The sequence below is a fragment of the Populus trichocarpa genome, chromosome 4 (assembly GCF_000002775.5).
Source record: "Populus trichocarpa isolate Nisqually-1 chromosome 4, P.trichocarpa_v4.1, whole genome shotgun sequence".
NCBI classification, from domain to species: domain Eukaryota; kingdom Viridiplantae; phylum Streptophyta; class Magnoliopsida; order Malpighiales; family Salicaceae; genus Populus; species Populus trichocarpa.
The window spans coordinates 297353-321390 of record NC_037288.2 but is presented as its reverse complement, the minus strand read 5'-3'; the positions used below and the strand labels follow the sequence as shown (position 1 = coordinate 321390).

The following is a 24038-nucleotide window of genomic DNA, read 5'->3' as shown; positions in this document are numbered from 1 at the left end:
TATAAAAAAAACCGAGTTGCATCATTTTCATCTCAGAACATTTCACAGTTTCTGTAAATCCATTTCCAAACTAGAAATGCATTCTAATCCACTTTGAATTTTGTTGAATATAAGAATCTTTTGAAAAGATTAGCATTATTGAACTTCATTGTAACAAAAGAAAAAACAAGAATATAGAGTCCTCAAGGCAATTCAATCTAGCATTTCTCAGTTAAGCTAGTTTCTCAACTTGGCAATGCACAAAGGAAATCATACATATATTCCAGCTCACCATAAACTCAAAAAAACAAGGTGGAATGATTCAGAGGTTTGTGTTGGCGCATGCAAAATTTTCATCAAGAAGAGGCTACAAATAGGATTACCATCTCAGGATCCTATATGTTCTCTGTCTCTAACCAATGCTGTTTATAGCAAAAAATAGTTGTAGTATCTAAAATATAGTATCTAAAATTATAGCAATCATCCAGCTCGATTTACACTCAAAGGCCACCTCATTTGTGGTGCCTCAATGTTAAAATAAATTTAGGAGTAAATTTTTCTGTTGTCAACCTTTTTAGCATGTCCCCATCAGCTGACCTCTCCAATCAACACTCATTACCGACTCATTCTCCTCGACTCGAGCAAAAGAAATGGAAGAGAAAAAGAGAGAGAGGGAAGGTTGTTTGGTATCGAAAGAAGCAATTCAAAGGAATTCTGGGTTTGGTTTGTTTGGTGGGTTTGTTTTTTATTTTTAATGGCTTCATGCTTTTAAGGCTTCAACTTGATGATGAAACCAGTGGCAACAAAGACATGTCTGTTCAAAATTCTCCTTCAATTTCAGTTTCAATCAAGGTACATTTTTTTTTTAAAAAAATAGCTGTAGTAATGTTTTGTGAACTTGGAGAAGGAAATGGAGTGACTTTATGGATGCTATGGTTTGGTAATTTGTCGTTAATTAGGAAGATTTGAGCTTAAAAAGTTCATATTTTGATTCTTTATATTAATTTGGAAAAGTTAAAAGGTGTTTAATTGCTGTATTTCATTTTTGTTAATTTAGGAAAGATATGTAAAGTTTGTGTAATATGTGAATGATTTGGAGAATTTAAGCATTTTTTTTTTAAAATCCCATCGTTGCTTGTTTTTGGAGAATTTGAGCATTTTTTTTTTAAATCCCATTATTGTTTGTTTAATTTTTGAATGCAGGATGGATTGAAAAAGATTGGCAAAGGAAAAATGCCACGAAAGGATACTTATGATAGGATGTTGGCTTTGGCTGCCCATTCCCTTGCTAAGGTATTTGAATTGGCGAATTTTTATCTTGTTATCCAAATCTTTTGTAGCTGTGATTTTTTTTTTCTTTTTTGAGTTCTGTATTAATATTTTTTTTTCCTGATATTTAACATGGGAACAGAATAAACAGGAGCCAAAAGATTTGTGGCAGGAGCCATTTGTTCCTGCCTCTGCTTGGAGACCTTGCGCTGATCATCGTGATTGGAATCCTAGTGGTAACTTACTTTCTCTGTGTGTTTGTGTTTGTATGCAGTTGGGTATTTGACTTGATGTCTGCATTGACGTGTGTTTCTGTCTCATGTGGAAATGTCTTGGATGTTTCACATTTGAGTAAATAGTGTGTTATGGTGGTGCAAAACTGGTTCTGACATGGTATTTCTCTTTCGTAGAGGGAAATAATGGTTACATTTTGGTCACTGCAAATGGGGGGATGAACCAGCAAAGAGTAGCTGTAAGTAATGCTTTGACCAGTTGCAGCTTTCATGATTACTCCTTTGCAATCAAGTTTCATAGTTTTGTATGCAACTGTCTTTGCTTCTGAAGGGTGATATACTGATATGCATTGTATTCTTTACCATTTTCAACTGCTTCAAACTTGTGTATAGTTTGAAAACAGGTTTGCAATGCTGTGGTTATTGCACAGTTGCTGAATCCAACCCTTGTTTCTGTGCTGTAGTTTTGTATGCAACTGTCTTTGCTTCAGAAGGGTCTGATATGCGTTGTATTCTTTACCATTTTGAACTGCTTCAAACTTGCTTCTATTTTAAAAACAGGTTTGCAATGCTGTGGTTCTTGCACGGTTGCTGAATTCATCCCTTGTTATTCCCAGATTTATGTACAGCAGCGTCTGGAGAGATGTGAGGTAATATATTCTTCTCAAAATTTCTCCTTCAGAAAAAGTCTACATATTGGTTGTTGGACAAAACATAATTGCCAGTGATAGCTGTTGGCTGCCTAATGGTCCGGCTTGAAATTGATATCCTCAAGGAAAATGCTTGCTTCAATTGAGTTGCATCTTTTAATAATTTGATTCGGTGAAATAATCTTGTGTTTGTACCCAGATGAGTTAGTTAACTTCTGCTCCCATAAACGCCATGCTTCATCACTGCATATCAAAGTGATTTATTCAAGTCATTCTTATTCTTACATATGACTTAGATGGAAAAGTAACAGTCCTTTTTATATTTCATAGTCAATTCAGCCACATCTATCAGGAGGAGCATTTTATTAATTATCTTACTCCTGATATTCGGATAGTGAAGGAACTGCCTAAGGAGTTGCAGTCGCTGGATTTGGAGGCAATTGGTAGCACTGTCAGTTTCCTATCCTAAATAATTCTGAGGGCGTTCATGCCTGATTTGTTCTCATCTTCAGTAATTTGTTGTTAATAGTGAGATATCGCAAATCCCATGCAGGTGACAGATGTAGATGTCCCCAAAGAATCAGAGCCAAGTTTTTATTTGAAAAGCATTCTCCCTATATTACTGAAAAATAGAGTAGTCCATTTTGTTGGATTTGGGAATCGCTTGGCATTTGATCCAATACCTTTTCAGTTGCAGGTAAATATCAGGTCTTTGGTACTCTAATCCGCTACAAATGATGGTAGATTGTAAGCAATATATGCCTGATTATCATCCTTACTTCCATTTCCTTCCTACTGTGCTCGTCCTAATGTCGGACTTCATCTAGAGACTTCGATGCAGATGTAATTTTCATGCACTGCAATTTGTTCCCAAGATACAAGAAACTGGCGCCTTGCTCCTTCAAAGGCTGCGTAAACATGCTACCCATCCAGGGTCACTGGATCATTATCTTACTGGTCCTTTTGCAGAACCAAATCTGAAAGGAAAAGTGGGTCATGCAGTCAAAGCTTCAAGATATCTAGCTATTCATCTGAGGTTTGAAATTGACATGTTAGCACACTCTTTGTGTGAATATGGTGGAGGAGAAGAGGAGAGGAAAGAGTTGGAAGCATATCGTGAGATTCATTTCCCTGCGTTGACACATCTTAAGAAGACAACTGAGTATGCAGTTTTGCTTCTTTTTCCTGATATGTTCATTTATCTTGTATGTTGGCATGCATTGCAACGTGCTGTAAGTTATACATATCTTGTTCAAGGTAATAGTTGATCAGAACCCTAGTTTTTTTGTTTCCCTATCTTTCAATTTTTTCATCTTTTATAGTTATACTCTTAGGATGTGTTTGTTTCCCGAAAAATAGTTTTCGAGAAATCACTTTCCAAATTTTTCTGTATTTGTTTGTCTTTAGAAAAGTTTGTCAACAAAAAATACTTTCTGGTCAACGGAAAATACTTTCCAGTCAAAGAAAAATTTAGTTTGGTTTCCAGAAAAGGTGTTTACCTTTTATTTTGGGCGGAAAACACTTTCCGGAAGTTGTGGAAAATTTAGAAATGTTATATTATTTGCTGATTATATCAAATTTGGTCCTCAAACTTTTGATTGCTATATATATTTTGTTTTGAATATTTATTTTTCAATTTCATCTCTTAGAATGTAATTTTTATATTAACTTTGGTCCTCATTTTTATAATTGTTATTTGTTTTTTCCTTGTCATTTTTTAATTGAAATTTTTTATCTATCAAATTTGGTTCTCATTCTTTTGATTGTTACTTATTTCATTTGAAATAATTTATGAAATGGTAATTATTATTATTTTAATTTTTTTATCTTTCAATTTTTTTATTTTTTAGATTTGATATCTATTATTTTGATTATTATTTATTTTATTTGAGATAATTTATGAAATTATATTTTTTTTCAATTTCATTCTCATTCAACTTTTTAATTTGTAAGATTTGTTCCTTATTATTTTAATAAACTTAAAAAAATAAAACATTAATAAGTTATTTTCCACCTTATTAATTTTCCATGACATGCATAACTAAATACTGAAAAATGTTTTTCAATTTATTTTTTATTATATTACTAAATATCAAAAAATTATTTATTTTTTAAAAAATTACTTTTCAGCAAATAAAACGATATCTCACTCTTATATTCTATAGAAGACCTGCCATCCATCTTCCTCGTATGATGCCATCTGCAATTTTGTAGGTCTAAACCTGGTCATCATTTTGAGTAAATTATTATATGACTAAATTGGTTTTTTTGCCTAAAATGTCTTCATTTCTAATCAAAATTTTCAATCTTACCTATTACAGACAAAATAAAAAAGGGTAGTTTAGAAATTTCAGAAAACAAATAACAGTCAACTTTGGTCAAGGGAAAACTTTATGCTTTTCAAAAAACAGAGGGACTAACTATCAAAATCATAGAAAACACAGATTAAATTATAATTTACTCCATCATTTTCCTGTTCGGAGGATAACTTCATTTGAGAGATACTTTGTCCCTAAATATTTATAGAAGAGGGGACATCCATTTGATTTTTTTATATTATTGAAGGGATAGCATACGTGCTACAATTGCTTAATTTGGCTCATCTCCTGGGCATGTTGTCTGATATTTTGCAGGCTACGTTCTCCTGCATTGCTCAGGTCAGAAGGCTTATGTCCCTTAACACCTGAGGAAGCAGTACTTATGCTCGCGGCTCTAGGCTTCCGTCGGAAGACACATATGTTCATAGCGGGTGCAAATATATATGGAGGGAGATCACGGTTAACTGCTTTAACCAGCTTGTATCCTAATTTAGTTACTAAAGAGAAACTGCTTTCAGCTACTGAACTCAAACCCTTCATGAATTTTTCATCTCAGGTAATAAAGTTGCATTTGTCACCACTTTTTTCTAGTGTTATTTTGTGGTCATCATCTGCTTAATTTGATATAGTTTATTAGGTGGAGATATGGAGTGTATATAGGAAGAAGTCTGAATCCTCGCATGCTTGTGCTTTCTTAATATATGGTATCTTTATGATTGAAGTGGAAATGGGACTACTACCAGTACTTTGGATGATCCTTTCATTGTTGCTTGCATCATCCCCAACCTGAACTTGTATCTCAATACTGAACATCTTAATGCAGCTGTTATTGTGTGGAATTGGGCTTTGAGAGCAACACACATTTCATTCCTCAAAGAGTACGTAGGTCTCAAGACTTTTTTCAAAGCATTCCAATCCGGGTGTGTTTTTTGTGGGTCTATGACTAAGGAATGCTTTGTTTTTTCAGTTTTGAGCTTGCAGTGTAATTTTAGAACTTGCGGAATTTTTTGTTGTTGACAGGGAGTTTAAATTAAGCCCAGAACCATGCAGTCTTCAGATCACTTGAAAAATTCACAGAAAATTATGGAGATTTTGTTTCAGATATTGGTTGCTTTGAGAAGCTTGGTGACGAAAGGATTGGCTTTTTTGTTTTCTATTACCCTATTGCAGCCTCTTTTTTCTTTCCAGTTTGCCAGCAATTGTTTTTTATAGAGTGGAGCTTCCCCATTCCTAGTTTCTCCAATAATTATGCTGCACCAATAAATGATGATACATGAACCCTGCTGTCGTTGTCAAATATTGTTTTTATTTTATTTTTTTCCGTCATTCGAACTGTTTTCCCTAGCTTGCTTGTTAGTCTTGATGAATGATGAGCTTAGTTCTTGTGTAGCTTGCAGCATTGGACTTCATAGCCTGCACTGCTTCTGATGCATTTGCCATGACAGACTCCGGGAGTCAGTTGTCATCTTTGGTTTCTGGTTTTCGAATCTACTATGGTGGAGGGAAGATGCCAACAATACGGCCAAACAAGCGGAGACTTGCTGACATTTTCATGAAGAACAACACCATAGAATGGAAGATATTCGAGCAGAGAGTTAGGAAGGCAGTTAGACAAACTAAACATGTCTTTGAAAGGCCCAAGGCAAGGAGTGTTTACAGATATCCACGGTGTAAAGAGTGTATGTGTCTAACAGAATAATATGATCCTTTAGCTGGCATTTGATACCGATTGTAACAATCATTCCTGTATCAATCTGATTTATTTCATTCTTTCTAATTTCTGTAAGCAAAACATAGACAAATGGGGGGAATCACCCAAAATATAAATAGAGAAACACACAAGAGTTGATCTTGATAGAAAGAGTGCATGCTTTCCCTTTCTTTTAGCTTCTGTCGTTATGGATGAATGGGGGCAACTGTTCCTATTGCTTGCGTATTGTTCCTTGTTGCTTTTGATTTATGGCGCCTTGCTAGCTATTGTAAAACAGGAGTTGATGCATGCTCCGCAAACATTTTATCAACGCCATATCTGCACATTCCATATATAACTCATTGTCCCGTTATTAGAAACTTATGTTTAGGAATTATTCTCGGTTAGCAATTATTTAGGTTTTATTATTGGATCGTGTCTCATTTCCTTGTATTATATATCAGTTGTAAAGCATGAATAATATACAGAAGAACAGAATTCTCTGAATTTTACACATTTTGTTGTGTACATTTCTAACCCAAATTTATGATGTTGAAACCGGCAGGCAGAACTGATAATGGTGTTCTGACTATGATTTGAACTTTCTGCTAGAACAATCTCACCAAAAGCTAAAATCACCGACTGCTTGGATCACTTGAAATCAATGAAGGGACTACTATGATAAGTGAGTACAAGGAATAATTATTCATGGGGATGATAAAAAATGAAAGAAATTAAAATAAAATGTTTGGGTTTGGGTTTTTAAAAAATAAGTTATGATAAAAAATAGCTGAAAAATAAAAAAATATAGAAACATAAATAAAAACTAAATGAAAATAATTTTTCAAAAAAAATTGTTATGAGGTATAGTTTAATGAAATTTGAATTCGATTACTCATTTTAAGTCTGGTATAAACCAACGTTAGGACCTAAAAATATTACCCGTGAAAAATAAAAGGTTTAAAGGAAGGGAGGGACATAAAGAGAATATCAAAAATTGTTCCCTGTAATTACATGTAAGGTGGCTGGCCATTTAGGGAGGAAAATTAAGCACGAAAAGTGTGAGAGAAAAAAAGAGAAGTGTGAGAAGAAGTGAGAAATCTTGTGAGATCATACTAAACCTTCAATTATCTCTTAAGAAAATCATATTTTAGGATTGAGTAAGTGAGATTTAGGAAGAATAAGTGAGGAGAGAAAATAAAAAAGGTAAAGAAAGAAGGGGAAAGTTGGGAAACTCTCATTTGGCTAGCATTTGGAGGTCAAATTATTTTATGGTAAGAAATTCTATACTTGTTTTAGTGAGTTTGATGGAAAATCAACATCAATTTTGTGTAATTATTAGAATTGTTAATCAGGATTCTTAAGTGTAAAAATTAAGAATTTTGTAAATTGGTGGTTAGACGTGTTTAAACATGTGAAAATAAATATTTAGGAGGTGAAGTTTAATGTTATTGAAAACAAAATCCTAGGAAAAAAGAAGAATATGTGGTCGGCCACATTAGAGAGAGAAGGAAGAATTATGTTTTGATGTATATGTGTTAATATGATAAGAACTAGTGTCAAATGATATGTTAAAGAATTAGATTGTTGTTATTAATGTTGGTGAATTTATATTGAAATTGTTGTGAATTTTAGTGATGGAATAATTGAATGTAAAAAAGAGTGTGATTTGGTTAAATAATAGATTTGACCATGGAGTTGAAAATCTAAATTATATTAAGGGGCATTATGGTAAATAAGTCTAAGTGGACGTTAGAATGTGGTGTTCTTTAATTTGACTTGATTAAAAATTTATAGACGGAGAAAGGAGTAAGATGAATACATGTGTGAGAAATGTAAGTAGTGGTGTGATTAATGAAAAGCAATAATGAAGAGTTATAAGGTGATAAAAATATTAATTTATGATACCTTTTCTGAATTTATGAGAGGCACTAAGAGCATCATCATCCGTGGCAGGGAAAGTGCACACCACTGAAGCAGCAAGTAGGTGCTTTGCACAACTTTTTATTTCTCTAAATTTCTTAAATTTTCACACTATTGATATGTATATTCTGGTTAAATTGCTGGAAATGTAAAGTTATATGATGTGCGGAATAAAATAGAATGATGGAAAGTTAAAAAGAAAAAAAAAAAGAGATGAATTTTGTGTCTATGACAATGAATGAATGATTGGTTGAGTTGAGTTGAGTTAATGGAATGATTACTTGGTTTGCGGAACCAAGGCGGTGAATTGTTATTTGATTTGCTCGTTGTGAAACCAAGACAGTGAATTATTACTTAATTCTGGAACCAAGAATATAAATTGTTACTTGGTTTGCTCGTTATGGAACAAGGTGAAGAATTATTACTTGGTTAACCCGGAGTGAAAAAAAGGTTGTGTGGTTAGGGTTATCAAGAATACGAAATTTAAAAACACATAAGACATGAGATATATGGGAAAAAAATGAGATGTAGAGATTTAAAATTTAAAATTTAATATTAATAGAAATAAAAGATAAGGTTAAATTAAAGTATAGAAATAAATAAAATAAAGAGTTATGACTAGTAAGGTTACATGTCATTATAAAAGGATTTTCTGTGTTATATACATATTGCTGACTGATATAATATATAATTTGATATTTTTATGCAAGTTCATCTTATACCGCAAGACAAAGTTGAAGTAGTTTTAGGTGTAATTAATTATGTAAGTTAAATCTATCATGTATAATTAATTAAATATCCTGTAATTCTTCCTTTAGTAAACTTGTGAATGTTGAATTTAGTATCACCTTTACTTGCTATGGTTTATCTTTCTTTGCTTTTATTTGTATATGTTTTATGTTTTTATTTTTATACTTTCAAATTATCTTGTATGTTTATATAGTTATTTCATGTAATTGTTTTTTTTTTATGTTAATGTGAAGTGATATCAATTTTGATATATGAATTAAAATTCGGGATGGTTAGATCATGATGTAATAAAGTTAGTTGTGTTTGTATAAAGTGGTCGATAACTTAGTATGATCCACGAATATAGAGTAAACTCTGTCAAAATTTCAGTAAAATATTTAACATGAATATATATATGTTGACCCTAATTTCATTGTGTATATATATATATATATAATATGTGTGTGAATTTGCGCTAAATGTTGGGATGTTACACTCAATATATTGTCTTCCTTGTGGATCTATCCTAAACCAAGTTGGAGACAGGTTAACTATAGTCCCATTAGGTGATAGGACTGAGCATGACTGTGTCTTTGGACTGCTGCCCACATTCTTCAGGCTCCACTTGACTGTTAGAGAGTTTCTTAGTGCTGATATCATCACTGAAGGTACGTCCAGGTTGGCTAGATGGCTAAGTGATTAGTTGCACCACTCTCGGCGTACAGAATCTCTAATATTATAATTGAAAATTTGCGGTGTACTGTAGTGTCTCAATTATTAAAAGTTCTTAATTGGTATCGAGTATCTAGACTCAGGAGTTCATGACCTTGCAATAACATACGGCTCGTCTCACCGAAAAATATATATGAAAAACTATCAGCAGATTATGAACAACTTTGTCAAATGGTCATGAACATGAGATCATAGGTGGGTGGTATGAGCACGCCTCTTTTTTTGCCGTATGGTCCCGGGAACGACCAGCCTCTTTCTCATCCTCTAGCACCGTCATTATTCTAGTTTAACCAATTTTATACAATTTTATTTTTTTTAATTATTTTCTTTTTTTGTTCAAAATATTTTTTAAAAAATTATTTTTTAATTCTTATAGATGGATATACCGACGGATACAATCTATCGGTATATTCCAGAGAATTCGAAACAATTTACTTTATATGCCACCACAATCACCGACGAAATTATTTTCGTCGGTATTTTATAAAGGGTTGGAATAAAATAATAATAAATGTCATGGTCAATTATTAATGGAATAATTTCATCGATGTATTAAAGTGAGTGTTTTTTTTTTTTTTGCGTGTATTTTCTGTATGTAAATTATTTGCATATTTTTTTTTCTGACAAAAATAACATTACTGACGAATGAATTACCGACAAATGTTTTCTGTTCATAAATTTGTTGGTAAATTTTTTACCAACAAATTATTAATGAAAATACTAACAGAAAATTCTGCAAGTAAAACTTTTAATTCCTGGCAATAGCTGCAAATTACTGACTTGCTTAGCAGTTAGTATAGGATCTAAGGCACTGAGGGAGCTCCAAGCTGCCCATATTTGATGTCCTGGGACAAGAATATTTCGCTCAAGTACATCAGCAGCGATTCCTGTTATTGTCAACAAGATCTGGTCCCCTGGAAGAGAATCTGCTGACAATATGTGCATGGCCCTCAAAAGATGCAACTCTACGTACCCTCTCCTATATACATGGCTGCTCTAGCAAAATATTGAGCTACAAATCCTCTCTCATCCTTCTGGAATTGTTGCTCATGGTACTGAGATATGATCTGCATATAGACTGCATGATTTCTCACAACACAAAGTGCTCACAGTGCTTAATCTTTTGGAATCATGATGCCTGAAAAAGCAAAAGGAATGGTTGTGCAATGAAACCACCGTAGACTGGGTTCGCAACAAAAGCAAAGCCCATAAATCCTAGAGTTCTTGCTGTATCAATAATGGCATTGATGCTTGATGTCGCATTATAAAGCCTGCTGAGAAGACGCAGATAGTAATCCAACCTTGCACAAGAATAGGGTCTAATGCTTCTGGATATTGACATGTTAAAATGTTATAAAAAAAACATTGTTAATATATATTTAAGGTAGAATTAAAAGTCGATTCTACTTATACTTATTTTTAGGTTTAAAATTTTGTTAAAAATTATTTTTTAACAAAAGTACTTTGACATAGAATATTAAATTATTTAAAATAATTTTTTGATAAATAAAAAAACTTTTAGTTGTTGTATTTTATAAACTTAAAAACTCTTAATCACACATTAAAATATTACAAGATTTTCTTGAAGAGAATTTGAAAGTTAAAATTGGATTGGAGGGCATGGCATCAAAGCTTTTAGGCCCTAACTATATGTTTAATAATTCTAGGTTTTTGCGCAATGTGATACATGAGTGCATGAAACGTATATTGATGAACGCCAACCATACTCCACCAGTACGACATGCCTGGTAAACCTGCACCTCCAACTTTTTGACCATTTCCAAGAAGAGAACCAGGGTAACTTCTGTGTCTGTGCTGCGAGCAGCTATACACAACAGTTGGAAAGGCTGGCCCATGGTTGCCTGCAGCTTGTGCAACGAAAACTCCTGCTCCTCGAGCAAATAACATGAAAACATCACACACACTTAATTAAGAACGGAATAGTATCTTCTGGTAGTTCAGCTGGTCCAACTGAGAGTGTTAATATGTCCGCTGATCCATCCATTGTTGCCTGTGCCACATAGTCAGCAGCGGAGATTAATTAAAAAGATACAATGAAGAATATTAACACTGTAGATATTTACCCATTACAGCCTGGTAAAGCCTCAAGAGTCAAGACTGACTTGATCTTTTGCTGCAACGTCCACATATGTTAAAGTTCCTGTACTGTTGTATATACAGCTTTATAAACAGCGATTCTGAGGCCAGTAGACGTCAAAAGATCAGGCTACATCTCATAAAACCCTTTGTAAGTAGAATAATTTAATCCCGCTGCTTACAGCAGATATATGGCATACCGTGCGCGTGGAGCCATCTCACTAGCTTTCCCATGATATATAGAAGCCATCCACGATCACTGGAACCCTAGCATTTTCCAGCGCAGCAACTGATGCCACATGACTAAAAAAATGTATATTTACTTCTATCCGACAACTTCAGCAGATGGCTATTTGATTATATATATTCAAGAGAGTAATATTCGTAGTGATCATTGCATTACCTGCCATGCCCAACAACATCGAAGGGAGACAAGAAGTCCACTGAAGTGTTAAGATCAGTAGCAATTGCTTGAGCCCCAGCTGATACTGTCTTCCCATTTCAAGAACTAGAGATGGGGATCTAGGGCCCGTTTCGCAAGCACCCGAAAAATGAAAAATATTTTATGTGAATGGATTCAAGGGATCATAGGAAAAACTTGGATGGTTTGGAGTGACTCCTGTGTCAACAAAACCAATAGCAATCCCTTCACCTGCATTTTTGTCTCCTCCTTCCTTTACCCATACTCCTTGCGGTAACCCTAGGAATCGAGGAGTGTAAGTTGTCATCACTTTGGCTCCTCTATCTTTCTCCACCAGCTTCACTCTAGTAGCATCTTTCAATTTGTTTGCCTGAAATCTTCAACCAGCAAACTTAGATTTACTTTTACAATCATACTTTTCCTTTTACCTTCAACTTTGAGAAAATATATAGAAGGCTATAAGCAACTGGGAAAGAACCTGAGAAGGGGTAGTGTACTGGACTAATTTTCTTCCCTCATGAGATAAATGGCTTCCATGAAATGCAAGTGTCTCTCCTTCCAATAAGACCAAGAATATATACTGATATTTTCTTCTGCATAACAAGCACCAACCATAACAAAAACAAGAACAACAAGCAGCACTGCGCAGAATAACTCGAAGAAGCATGATCAACCTTGTTTGTCATGATCATTTTCAGTACTGAAAGAAACATGAGCTCAGGCATCAGGGATGCTGAAAAAAATATGGTGCCACACGCCATGCAAACACATGAAGTAATGATAATCTTAGTCACATTGTCAATGTTATAAAGCTGTTACAGTTTTAGCTAACAAGGAAAGGAAGCCCTACTTTGGACTAAAATCATTACTATTACTTACGATTATTACTTGTAATCTTGTATGCAATGGACAGTTGCAATGGAAAGGGTGGGCTTTTAGAGGTACTTCTTGTGCATGCTACCATTCTTATAAAAAAAAAACATTATTACACTGACCAGATTCATGTTGATTTTCTTTTTTAGAGGTGATGATCCTTTCTTGTGTTTCGCATCGTTATTGCGGTTAACATTTAAAAAATAGATTTAAAAAATAAATTATAATTTTTTTTTGTAACCAAAGTTTGAAAAAAAAGTTTTTAATGGGATTCGCTACAAAATATATATTTTGATTAATTAAATATTTTTAAAATTATAATTTGAAAAAAAATAATTCAACCATTAACATACAGCCCATATGATCCGTACTCTATTGAAGCCGTGTGCAAGGTGTTTAGCTCTGAAATGGTAAAATATTGTTGTAGTCTTTCCGATTTAATCTTGCCAAATGAATAATATAAAGAAACAATAAGAACACAGCCAGGCCCACTGACAGTTCAGGCTCAAAATTCTTCAGGTCAGCTCCCAAAACATGAAAATTGAGTAGGGAAGGGTACTCATGTCCCTCTGGTGTCCATTTCTTATTCATTCAGGTTGCTCCCGGTGCTCCTTTCTCAAACCAGAACAGTTCTCCGAACGTTAGGGAAGATAAGAGAGGGAAGACCACCCGAACAAACCGATCGAATGGACTTGACTTATCCAAACCGAACTATAGCGGCTTAAAGCTAAGCCTAGAGCAGTGTCGCTGCTTGATCGGCGGTGAGCAGCATCTCCAAGTATAGTATGGGTTGAAGGATCAAGGATCAAGTGCTTTGACTTTGTCCCCGGGGTCGACCACAAGTTAGGTTTTAGTGAGAGCCGTGTGATAGGTGACTATCCAGCACGGTTTCGGCGAGCACCTTTTTTAGTCCGCGCTGATGAATGGAAGCCGCCAATCAAGCAAGAAACAAGTGGCTCTTTCGACGGCGTTGTCACCATTGACTCTCTTATGGTAAATAAGTGTATCAGAAAGTCAAATTTGAGATCTTATTTCCTTCGGGACGAAAGCCAAATGCGAGTCCCGGCAGGTATATTATTCTACATTTTTCCACAAGAACATTCATTTTTTTCTTCCCGACCGTTTGTCCAAGTCCACATGCTTTGACAGTGTAAAAATGAAAAATGAAGTTGCCCTTCCTGCTCCAACCTCAAGGTCATCATTGCAGTTGCAACCATCAGTTCGGACACGAGCAACGCATCCCAAGTCTATAGTAATACTGTAAGACCTGTAGGTGATAACTCTCTGCGTGTGAAACAAAGTCAACAAATGAGCAACGACAACATAAATTAAGATGGTTGCTATCAAACTGGCAAGTGAACCATTAGGCATAAATGGTGTTCGCTGTCTTGGCTTCACGAAGGGAATACCAGAAACCCGGAATGTCTACTCCATGCATTAGGTTTGATGTCAAAAAACATCCAAAATGAAACCTTTTTCAGGGTAGATTTATGAAAACTTAACCTAGCATAACTTACATATTCCACAAGACAAAAACACATGAAACTACTGACAGCCCAGTTTGAGCAAAGCACACCACGGTCATTTGGAATATACATCACACACCAACAATCTACAAGCTAAACCTGCAAGAAGATTTAGGTCTCCCTGTGCAATCACTGACCTACTAACTGCACTCATCTCTTCCGGCGCTTGTTTTCTACCTGTAAAGTTCAGAGACTTCAATAGGCATTCATTTCATAGAAAAATAAAGAGGGGAAAACATGTATGAGTGTTTTTGGAGAAAGACAGAAAACCATCCATCCATTGACGAAAGAAATCCCTTGGCATAGACAAATAACTTAATTCCAACAAATAATGAAGAACAATGAAAGTTGTTTTAGGATGATGGCAGTAAGAAATTGGAAGTGACTGCAAACAAAATTTCACCAAACCAATTGTCAATGGATTACATTTACAAAACCAAATGAAATAGTCATAATCTGGCTCAATTTTATTGACATGCCAAAAAAGAAAAGAAAAATGAAGACAACAAGAAGTTGATATTTCCAACTAACTATATCATCAAATCCATTTTTTTTTTTTTTCCAAATAACTCTGCCACAGAAGAGAATGTGTTTTCAAACAGGAATGTTAGAACCTAAAAAGAATCAAGCAGCAGCAGTATTAAGCATATAAGGGATCAAATTTGGTAAAATATATCACTGTGGATCCTGATATAATGGCAGACCAAACCTCTAAATATAGTCTGTAACCACGGACCCAGATTTGGATCTATAGTTCAGGATTTCTCTCATACATTGAACGATTGAACAGAGCAATGAATGTAAAAATCTATATCAAACAACTTCCAACATTTGCACAACCCCAGCATAGTCCACTACATCACATCAATTAAGATGAAGAGGACATCATAGGACCCAAATCCATCTTATCCAAGCAACTTGATACAATAACTCAAATTTTCAAATGGTGATGTGTGCATCAAAGTTGCAATCTTCTGAGCATTATAAGCCAACCAACTCTCCATATTCCAGAAGAAGAAGATAAGGGATCAGGAAACAGTGTAGAAGTGAAAATGGTATTCCTAGTGTAGCACAAACCATGGAGCTATATAAGAGCAAGATATCTTCTAACACAAGGTAATAGAAATATAATGCCTTGATTGGTCAAAGGCCATAACAAGTAAAACTCAAGAAAGACAAATAAATAAACATAAGCAAGAAGCCAAAGTGCTGTGTGGAGTATATGGATCATGCTTATTGCAGGTTAAAAAAAAAATTGCTTTCAAGATCAGCAAACCACCATGACAAAGCTGCAGCCCAAACTCGTATTCAGTTACACGCATGAAAGTAGCAGTGCATCCTACAAATGTATCATTTTACACCAGCTAAATGTTCAGTAGATTTTAGCCAAAAGGATGGTTGATGCCATAATGGTAATGGAAACTCATGTATTACTTATCCACACCATACGTCCAGCATTACAGGCATCAAAACACTAATACAACAACCTACTCCACACAAAAGTTGGTGTGTTAATGAATCATGTTAACTTCTAGCATCACAATCAAAAAATTGTCACAGAAAACAAGCTCATAGCATGTCATGCACAGTAAATGGAGTACATTAAAGCCATAAAAATGATTCTCCAGAAAAAGGGAAACAGGATATGAGAAGTCTCACCTTGACATCAGTAACTGATGACACTGAAAACCCATTTTGTGATCTTTTGACATCATCATCAGATGCACATTCAGAACACACAAAGTGATCCAATTTTTTTGCCTCTTCAATTGTCATGTCCACACAAGCAGGATGATACCTACAAATAGCATGAGATGCGTAACTATAAAAGTAGGTGGCTGAACCTTTTTTTAGCACCGCTATCACATGTGCACATATATATACAATTCCCTTGCTATTCACAACGCCTCCAAAAGGCCTTCATGTGTTGCAGACAAAGATACTCATCCACTCTGAGTTGGTCACTATTAAACAATAAGGGACAAGAAATATTCCGTTCCATTCAGCATAGCAAGATAACAGATTCATGTGCATAAGCATACAGGCATAATTATCTCCTGCCGTTCAAGCTATATCCAGAAGGCCTGAATTTGGGAGTATAACAAGGGGACTTACATTCACTATGGGTTAGTAAGCACTAGACAATGCACGACCAAGAACATTGTGTTTCTTTTACTCATGGGTGAGTCAGAGTTTAAAAGCAACAGAACTATGACGTTTAAGATGTAGCTAAGAGCATAAAACCCCATATAAATGATAATGATCTTATATGGAAAAAGGGAAAACAAGAAAGATCACACTTTGATAAGTGTTCTTGACTTAACTCACCATACAAAATAGTCTTGAACAGCAAACACATAAGGTCTCAGAATGATACAAATATCATTAAAAAAAAAACAACTAGAATAACCACCCACTAAAGTCCAGATTCATGACCTAAATGGCAAAAGAGGACAGAGGGAAGATAACTCTCTTGATGGGATCAAGCTATCAGCTAAAATAACAGTCAGCACTCACACATCCAGCAACACAATTGTTTCTTTCCAATCCTTGAGCTTCTTTATCTGTTTAAGATTCAAAATAATAGCTGAGAAGTTCACCTACAAAACTCATTTTTCTTTAATCGGTGAGGTTTCTTTTGGAAAAAGGTTTGAGTGGTAGTACTTAGCTCCTTTGCCTTGGGACACAAAATTTCACCTTTTTTTTCTCAGTTTTAACTTCTTATAAATTACATTTCCCAGATGTTTAGTCTGACACAACCTTGGAGAGAACTAACAGACTAAATAACCAAAAAGAGAGAACAAAATCAACACACAACCACAAGAAAGCAACATTACCAGTCCTTGCAACCCTCACATTGCACCATAAGATCATCTGGGTTATATGGCATCTCACATTTGCAATACCTTCAAAATCAGAAACCAATTCGACCTCAATCAAACAACAATACACTAACCAAACATAAAACGCATTCCAACATACTCAACTCTAAACCATACTGAAAAGATACTCACACAGCAACACGGTCCGGTGTGAAACCTCCAGTAGCAGCCTTATACTCAAACCTACAATAATAATCCTCAGCTCCAACATTTTCAAGCTTGGTATAGTTCTTAAAAGAGTGAACTATACACTTCCCTTCAATAGTGTGAGCACTTTGCACATCATAATGATCTGATAAGAACAACTCTTTCGCTCCATGAAACTGCCTGCGCCCTCCTAAAGACTCTTCTGGCCTATAGTACCATCTCACTCTAACCTTCACATTGTTTCTACTGTCAGCCTCCATCCCCTCAATTCTTGCCACGTATGAAGGCCTACCAGTATCAGATGGTCTCATCATTACACAATCCCCCACTACATAAAACACCAACAAACACGCAAAAAGATCAAACCTTTACAACAACCAATTATCAAAAACATCAAAAAGACAACAACCCATTATAAAAAAAACCACAAAACAGACAACAAAATCAGAACTTTACTGTACCCAGATAAAGATTAAGTGCAAAAATGCATTTTGATAATGTTATTACCTCTGACAACTTTGGTAGTGCCGCGAATTGTGTAGGAGTCAAGGTCCCTCTTGCCTGTTTTAGGCTTGGAGATGAGGCCTCCTGGTCTGGTTTTAGCCATGGAAGCTTAAACCCTTAAGTGTATCCTCTACTTGAAAGTGATGGAGTGGGATTTGGGGAGAAACAGATAATGGGATTTTGGAGGGAGAGAAACCCTAGCTTCTTGACATTGAAGGGAGAGAGAAGACAACAGAAGACGATACTGTGACTCTTCACCTGTTACAGTGACTTCTCTCTTTTTTTTTTTAATATGTGAATATGTCAGCTTAATCAATGACTAACAGTTTAGTTTAGCTGGAATAACATGGTTTTTGATTTGGTTAAGTTGGTTTGGCTAATGGGGTGTTGCCATGTAACCTAGTTCGTGTAATGTCGGATTGATTGCGTCTTCTCTGAGTCTTCGTCCATCTCCCATGTAATGTAACGGTAATAAATGTGCGGTAGTTTAGCCATTTTGTCCTAACACTGTTCATCTCTCGGAATATTTTTTATATATATAAGATAATTTTTTTTATATTTTATTTTAATACCTTGTGTAATATTTATAATATTGGATCTCAAGTAAACATTGAGCATGAAAATTTATTACTCACTCTTACTGAAATAATACAAATAAGTTTATAAAAGTAAGTTAAATTAAAAAAATATTAATTTATTATTTTTTCACCCTATAATTACATCAAATTAAATAAAATCAAATATTTAATGATGAATATTTATTCCTAGTTAAATACACATTTGATAATAAGATATAGATGATTTTACAAAATTTGATTTAAATTAAAAAAATATTAATTTAATATTTTGATAAAACAACCCATTTGAATTAAAAACACTTTAATCTGATTATTTTTTTCAAATGTTCTAGATAATTTTGACGTTTTAAAACTTTGGTATTTTTTTTAATATGAACAAATCTTAAAAAAGGCTTTCAAACCAAATATAAAGGTATTTAACCAAAAGAACTTGCAACTTGAAAGTCTTTTGCTTGACAATTTTGGGATTCTAATGGCCACAGTCATCTTGACTTGGTAATGATAACTTTTTTCCAATTTGCAGTTGCAGAGACATCTTGTCTTTGCAATATAACAAATCCCAAAGGTGTGAACTTCAGCCAAAAGAAGCATATTGAGCTTTACGCACCCTCAACATGTACGATATGTCCAGATCACATGCCCACAATTCACGATGTGAAACTGACCTGGCAGCCAATCTTTTTCAACTCTTAGCCTTGTGTTATTGACCTGACAATGGTAATTGTTTTGCCAGGCTATAACTTCATCGGTACACATAATCCCGAGTGGGATTCCATGTGGCATTGGGTGTCACTTCAACCTCAAACAAATCTCACACCATCAAATGCCAAATTGCATCTTGAAATACACGTTTCAGAAAAGTTAATCAACAAATGGATAAAATCTAGAGCAATGTCTTCAATTACCGATGCACAATTTGCCAAGCCATGTTCCAAAAACAAAGTGGCCATGCCAATGTTTGAAGTCCACCAAAACTCAACTATAAAAATTCCCCAAGTCGAAGACAACTAGCATTCATGGACCGAGCATCTTGGACACGTATTTGCATCTTAAAACAAAAACAACACAGACATGAGTTATTTTGGTCGGAGAACGAAGGATTCCTAATGGAGCAGAGCATACAGTACAAACTACATCGTGTACGCCTCATCGTTTGATTGGAGTGTGCATCCGCTCAACAATTTTGTTTACGGCATCACGGGACATCACCAAGGTATCGTGCTGCAGGATGCTATACACATTTAGACCCTGCAAAAACAGAAAACAAGAAAAGAATTGATAGTGAGTCTTTCCAATAAATAATTGATCCAAACATCTAGAATAGAAATCTTTGGCATGGAGATAATTCAAAAATTAAAGTGGCTTGATACCATCGGCTAGAAAAGAGGGTGCTTAACAACAATTGATACGCACTATCATCTATAGGGTAAGAATAATAAATCAACGAGCAGTTTTTAAATGACAGAAAACATTTCAATGACCAAACTACATTATACACAGCTAAGAATGAAAACAAAGCTATAAATGAAGCTTACAGCCAGAAATCATAATATAAGGGTTTGGTAAAAACCAGAAATGATGTATTGATTAGATTATTTGTAATTCACTGCTCCCTTGCATGTAAGAGCAGTCAAATTGCATTCCCAAAGATGAAATTTGACTGAACTTTAACCAATCAGTACCAAATTCAGAGAATTCATGGAAAGGAACAAGGATAGAACCACAACTTACAATCGACGGTAGTAAGTTTACATAATGTAGATTCTGTGTTGCTAACTTCAGCTTCTCATTAATGGGGCCACCATCCACCACCAGTAATTTCTTGGTGTTCTCCATTTCAATGACATAGTTCACAATATTCTTGGTTTTATGCGTAGGCACCTCCAAATCCTCAAAAACCAGAAGCTGTGCATTCAAAAATTCAATTAAGATTATTGCTCAGTAAATGCAAAAAGTTTAAACAGTTAGAAACTACTGTGAATATCTTATCAATTATGAGTGAAAGAAGAGAAGGTGTTGTTAGCATTGCAGGCAATTGAAATCAAGAGTAACCACAATAATTCAAATCAACAGCAACCAACCCAAACAAGGCCTGGGGATGCCAAAGATAATGATGACAAAAAAGAGCCAAGATCTTCCCCAGGGCGTAAGTTAATGACGCATTGTGTAATATTAAGATAAAGAGCCTAATGTGCCAGACTATGAACACATTAAACCAAATAAATCCCATATAACCTGCTTATAGGTGGACATATTTGGTAACTACACATGCCGCTTAAAAGAAATTCTGGCCTTTCAAAGACAGGCCTATGTATAATCAAAGATTTGGAGACAGAGAGAGGCATGCCTTTCCTTCTGCTGCACGAGCTGTCAAAGCAATCTTCAGTCCCAAACGCCTCACCTTCTTGTTTAATTTAAAAGCATGACTTCGTGGTTTAGGGCCATGCATAACAGCACCACCTCTAAACTGTTATAGAATCATTAAAGTTAGGCCCACCTAATATATATTCAAGATACAGCAGCATTGATAATCAATTAAACCAATTATCAATGAGGACAAAATAGGCTCTATACCTGGGGTCCACGCAACGTTCCATGTCTTGCTCGGCCAGTGCCCTTTTGTCTATATGGCTTTCTGCCGGTCCCACTAACCTCACTGATTGTTTTTGTTGAATGTGTTCCCTGTTGACAACACAATTGATATTAGTATCAGAGGTATCCATTTTATAAAGATGAAGTCCTAACATGCAGGCTGCAGATATTTTTCAAGAACATGAAAGTTAATCCAATTTAGGAAAACAACAGTCGTCACAGTTCATGACACATAGCAGATAAAATCTAGCAAGTCATCAGACAGTGTTTCTCAATAAGCAAACCCAACAGGTTTTATCAATGATATGGTTGGGAATACTGTTGTACATTTTTCAAAATCCATTACTGTTATAGAGTTACAAGCTTCGAAGATTTAAAGAATGGTGGTTTGAGACTACCTGTTGTCGTTTTGCAAGCTGCCATCGCACAACACGGTGAATAATATCCTTCCTGATAGGGACATCAAAAACATCACCAGCCAAAACCATTAAACCCTTGTCCTCATTGTGAAAATTTGTCACTGGAATTACCAGGTCCTGATAAAGTCCTGTATCACAACATCATGTCAATATAATATGCCTGAGTTGTAATCATTAAAAAACCAAGAAAAATGGAAATTCAGTGCAATTAAGCCTTAAGCAGTGAATCAATAGGCCAAATAAGGAAAATCTCACACTTTTAAATATTCTGGGAAAGAATAGAACTAAAACTGTATTTACAAGGTCTAAATCACACCCAAGAGTCGAACCTCAGGTATGCAATGTCAACAGCAGGAAAAGTAAACTTCTATTGGATTGGATTTGCATGATAGCACACATTCCATGAAAAAGATTAAATAAATCCTATCACACACAACACTAGGTGAAGTGGCAGAAGGAAAAAAATCTTGAAAAAGAGTTAGAATCAGCTTAAGTATGTGATAGCTTTTCTTTTAACTCTTCTTTGTAACTTCAACAGGGTTGAAGTGGTAACCGTTAGCACAAATCTAATGTAAGATGGAACTGTTTATGAACTGAGGTCAAACCATTCTTCCTACCTTTTCTTTTCTTTTCTTTTCTTTTCATTAAATCAGGAAACATCCAACTAAAAGATCAATCTGGAAAAATTGCTAGCTAGTAGTATAACTAGACTTCCCAACTAACTGTCTAAGATTTCATAATGGCAACCACACCAAAAAAGTTGACAACAGAACAAAACTAAGTTTTTGGTTCGAGTTTCTTTTCATCGGCAAGTTCCAAAAACAAATGTTATGATCTCAATTACCCTCCAATAACCTAAAATATGGGGAGAGGGGCTAACCTCATTTAACTAAATGTAGATAAATGCAAAACAACTGCAAAACTAATAAATGCATTGTCATACAAGAAAATTCTCAGCTCTCTTCCTAGTTTGTACCTATCTCACGTTGTGGTGTTACCACATTCTTTGCAGATAATAAATCAGAAGGAAATGATCCATCAGTAGATTCAGAAGTCACATTGGATGTCGAAAGCCTCCGGTGAGCAAGGGAAGATACTGCACCCTGCATTATAACGTGATATACCATCAGCTCATAAGTTCATTTCCAATGCAAGAACAAAACACAAGGTCATCTATCAGTCAAAGTAGACCCAAATAGAGTTCGACAAGCTGCATATAAATAACCCACACCCTAAAAGTTCAGAATTGATGTGCAAGAAGAAAGAAGGAAAAAATTACGCTCAATGTGTACGTACCTTGATAAAGCTAGAGGATTCTGCAGAAAATAAGCAATCCCCAGAAACGTGTCCATACAAATCTGTTACAATAAATTCAAGCAAAAGCTAAAAATCTGAAAAAACCCTCAAATCAATTCCAGTAAAGCAAGTTCCTTTACCATGAGAAGCTCGAAATGACTGCCTGGTAAGACTAGAAGAATCACCACAGCGACCAAACCCAGACAAGGACCCAAAAGAACGCAAAACCCTTCTCGAAATCGACAAAGCCATAACTCCTACTGACTAGAAAAAATAGCTCCACTGATCCAAGTAAACCAATGCCAGGTCACCTGTTCATCTATCAATCAAAAAGTTCAGATTTTTCATCGTTTTTTACTACTAATAAACAAAACTATTGAAACACAAATTGAGTTATTAACCATCAATTATGACACGATGATAAAATTCCAAACTTCCATAAAGGAATTGAAAGAAATATTAATGAATGCAAGGAGTTTGATAAAATGCTTCAGATAAAGAATACAAAAGTAACTTAAGATCCGTTGAGTTAGAAAGAAGAGTACCTCGATACGGAACGCTGAATGTTGAAATGAGGCCGGTGATTAACAGCAGTCGATCCTCCTCCAGCCGGAGAGGCTAATTTTTGGAGAAAGGAGGCACTATGAGAGTGGGCGAGAGAAGAGGACAAAGCAAAACCCCAGAGGCTGGTTTCCCGTGGGGTTTAATAAGCAACCAGGTGCTTGAGAAGGCTAAATGGTAAAACACCCCTGAACAAAAACTTCTTGACTTCCCACCCTGAAGTTTATGAGTTTTTTTAATTCGCCCCTTTTATTAGGGTTCAATTAAGAAAATGTCAAAAAAAACCCATAATTATCCATTTAATTCCTCTCTCCTTCTTTGCCAATAACAAATTATATGCATATATATGAAAATAAATATTTAAATTTCTTGTTTTACTTAAATATTATCAACAGGTAACGGCCAAAATCGATTCAAACCAAACCAAAATTCAATTTTTAAAATGCAAATTCATATGTAAAATCAATAATCAAAACATAAAATAAAAAAAAAGATGAAATGGTTTTTTTAGAAAAGAGTTTTTTTTTTATCAATTGGAGTTTTTAAAGATAGATTTAATTGGTATTTTCAATTTAAGTTTCTTGTACAGCTTCATCAGCTTTTTTTTTTTTTTTTTTTT

General features: G+C 34.9%; 3 protein-coding genes and 1 pseudogene across 7 annotated transcripts; 1 reads left to right on the top strand and 3 right to left on the bottom strand.

Moving 5' to 3' along the window:
• The first annotated feature begins 306 nt into the window (after positions 1–306).
• On the top strand, positions 307–6216 carry LOC7458522 (O-fucosyltransferase 15). Of its 4 annotated transcripts, none has more exons than XR_008059091.1 (11): positions 313–831; positions 1183–1272; positions 1391–1484; positions 1659–1720; positions 2043–2131; positions 2462–2582; positions 2685–2828; positions 2959–3293; positions 4765–5005; positions 5273–5369; positions 5840–5968. XR_008059091.1 is itself a non-coding variant. In XM_024598417.2 (11 exons), the coding sequence occupies exons 1-10, from the start codon at positions 559–561 to the stop codon at positions 5297–5299; spliced, it is 1476 nt and encodes a 491-aa protein (XP_024454185.2). In that variant the 5' UTR covers positions 313–558; the 3' UTR covers positions 5300–5327; positions 5840–5981. The 4 variants fall into 4 exon arrangements, 3 of the variants coding, with proteins under 3 accessions (XP_024454184.2, XP_024454185.2, XP_024454183.2); XM_024598417.2 differs by having other exon boundaries at positions 5273–5327; positions 5840–5981; XM_024598416.2 differs by lacking the exons at positions 5273–5369; positions 5840–5968 and adding an exon at positions 5087–5266 and having other exon boundaries at positions 307–831.
• A 4027-nt stretch (positions 6217–10243) lies between these two features.
• Positions 10244–14512, bottom strand: LOC18097328 (subtilisin-like protease SBT2.4; annotated as a pseudogene).
• Positions 14321–18331, bottom strand: LOC18097327 (chromatin remodeling protein EBS). Its single transcript, XM_006383799.3, has 5 exons — positions 17977–18331; positions 17455–17797; positions 17278–17346; positions 16100–16238; positions 14321–14617 (listed from the first exon to the last, which is right to left on the bottom strand). The coding sequence occupies exons 1-5, from the start codon at positions 18074–18076 to the stop codon at positions 14591–14593; spliced, it is 678 nt and encodes a 225-aa protein (XP_006383861.1). The 5' UTR covers positions 18077–18331; the 3' UTR covers positions 14321–14590.
• Positions 18332–19424: 1093 nt separating this feature from the next.
• LOC18097326 (uncharacterized) lies at positions 19425–23607 on the bottom strand. 2 transcript variants are annotated; one of them, XM_024598761.2, is made up of 9 exons: positions 23404–23607; positions 22999–23169; positions 22859–22920; positions 22539–22665; positions 21542–21690; positions 21126–21233; positions 20899–21018; positions 20283–20456; positions 19425–19799 (listed from the first exon to the last, which is right to left on the bottom strand). In XM_024598761.2, the coding sequence occupies exons 2-9, from the start codon at positions 23108–23110 to the stop codon at positions 19698–19700; spliced, it is 954 nt and encodes a 317-aa protein (XP_024454529.2). In that variant the 5' UTR covers positions 23111–23169; positions 23404–23607; the 3' UTR covers positions 19425–19697. The 2 variants fall into 2 exon arrangements, with proteins under 2 accessions (XP_024454529.2, XP_006383860.3); XM_006383798.3 differs by having other exon boundaries at positions 22999–23177; positions 23404–23605.
• Between the last annotated feature and the right edge of the window lie 431 nt (positions 23608–24038).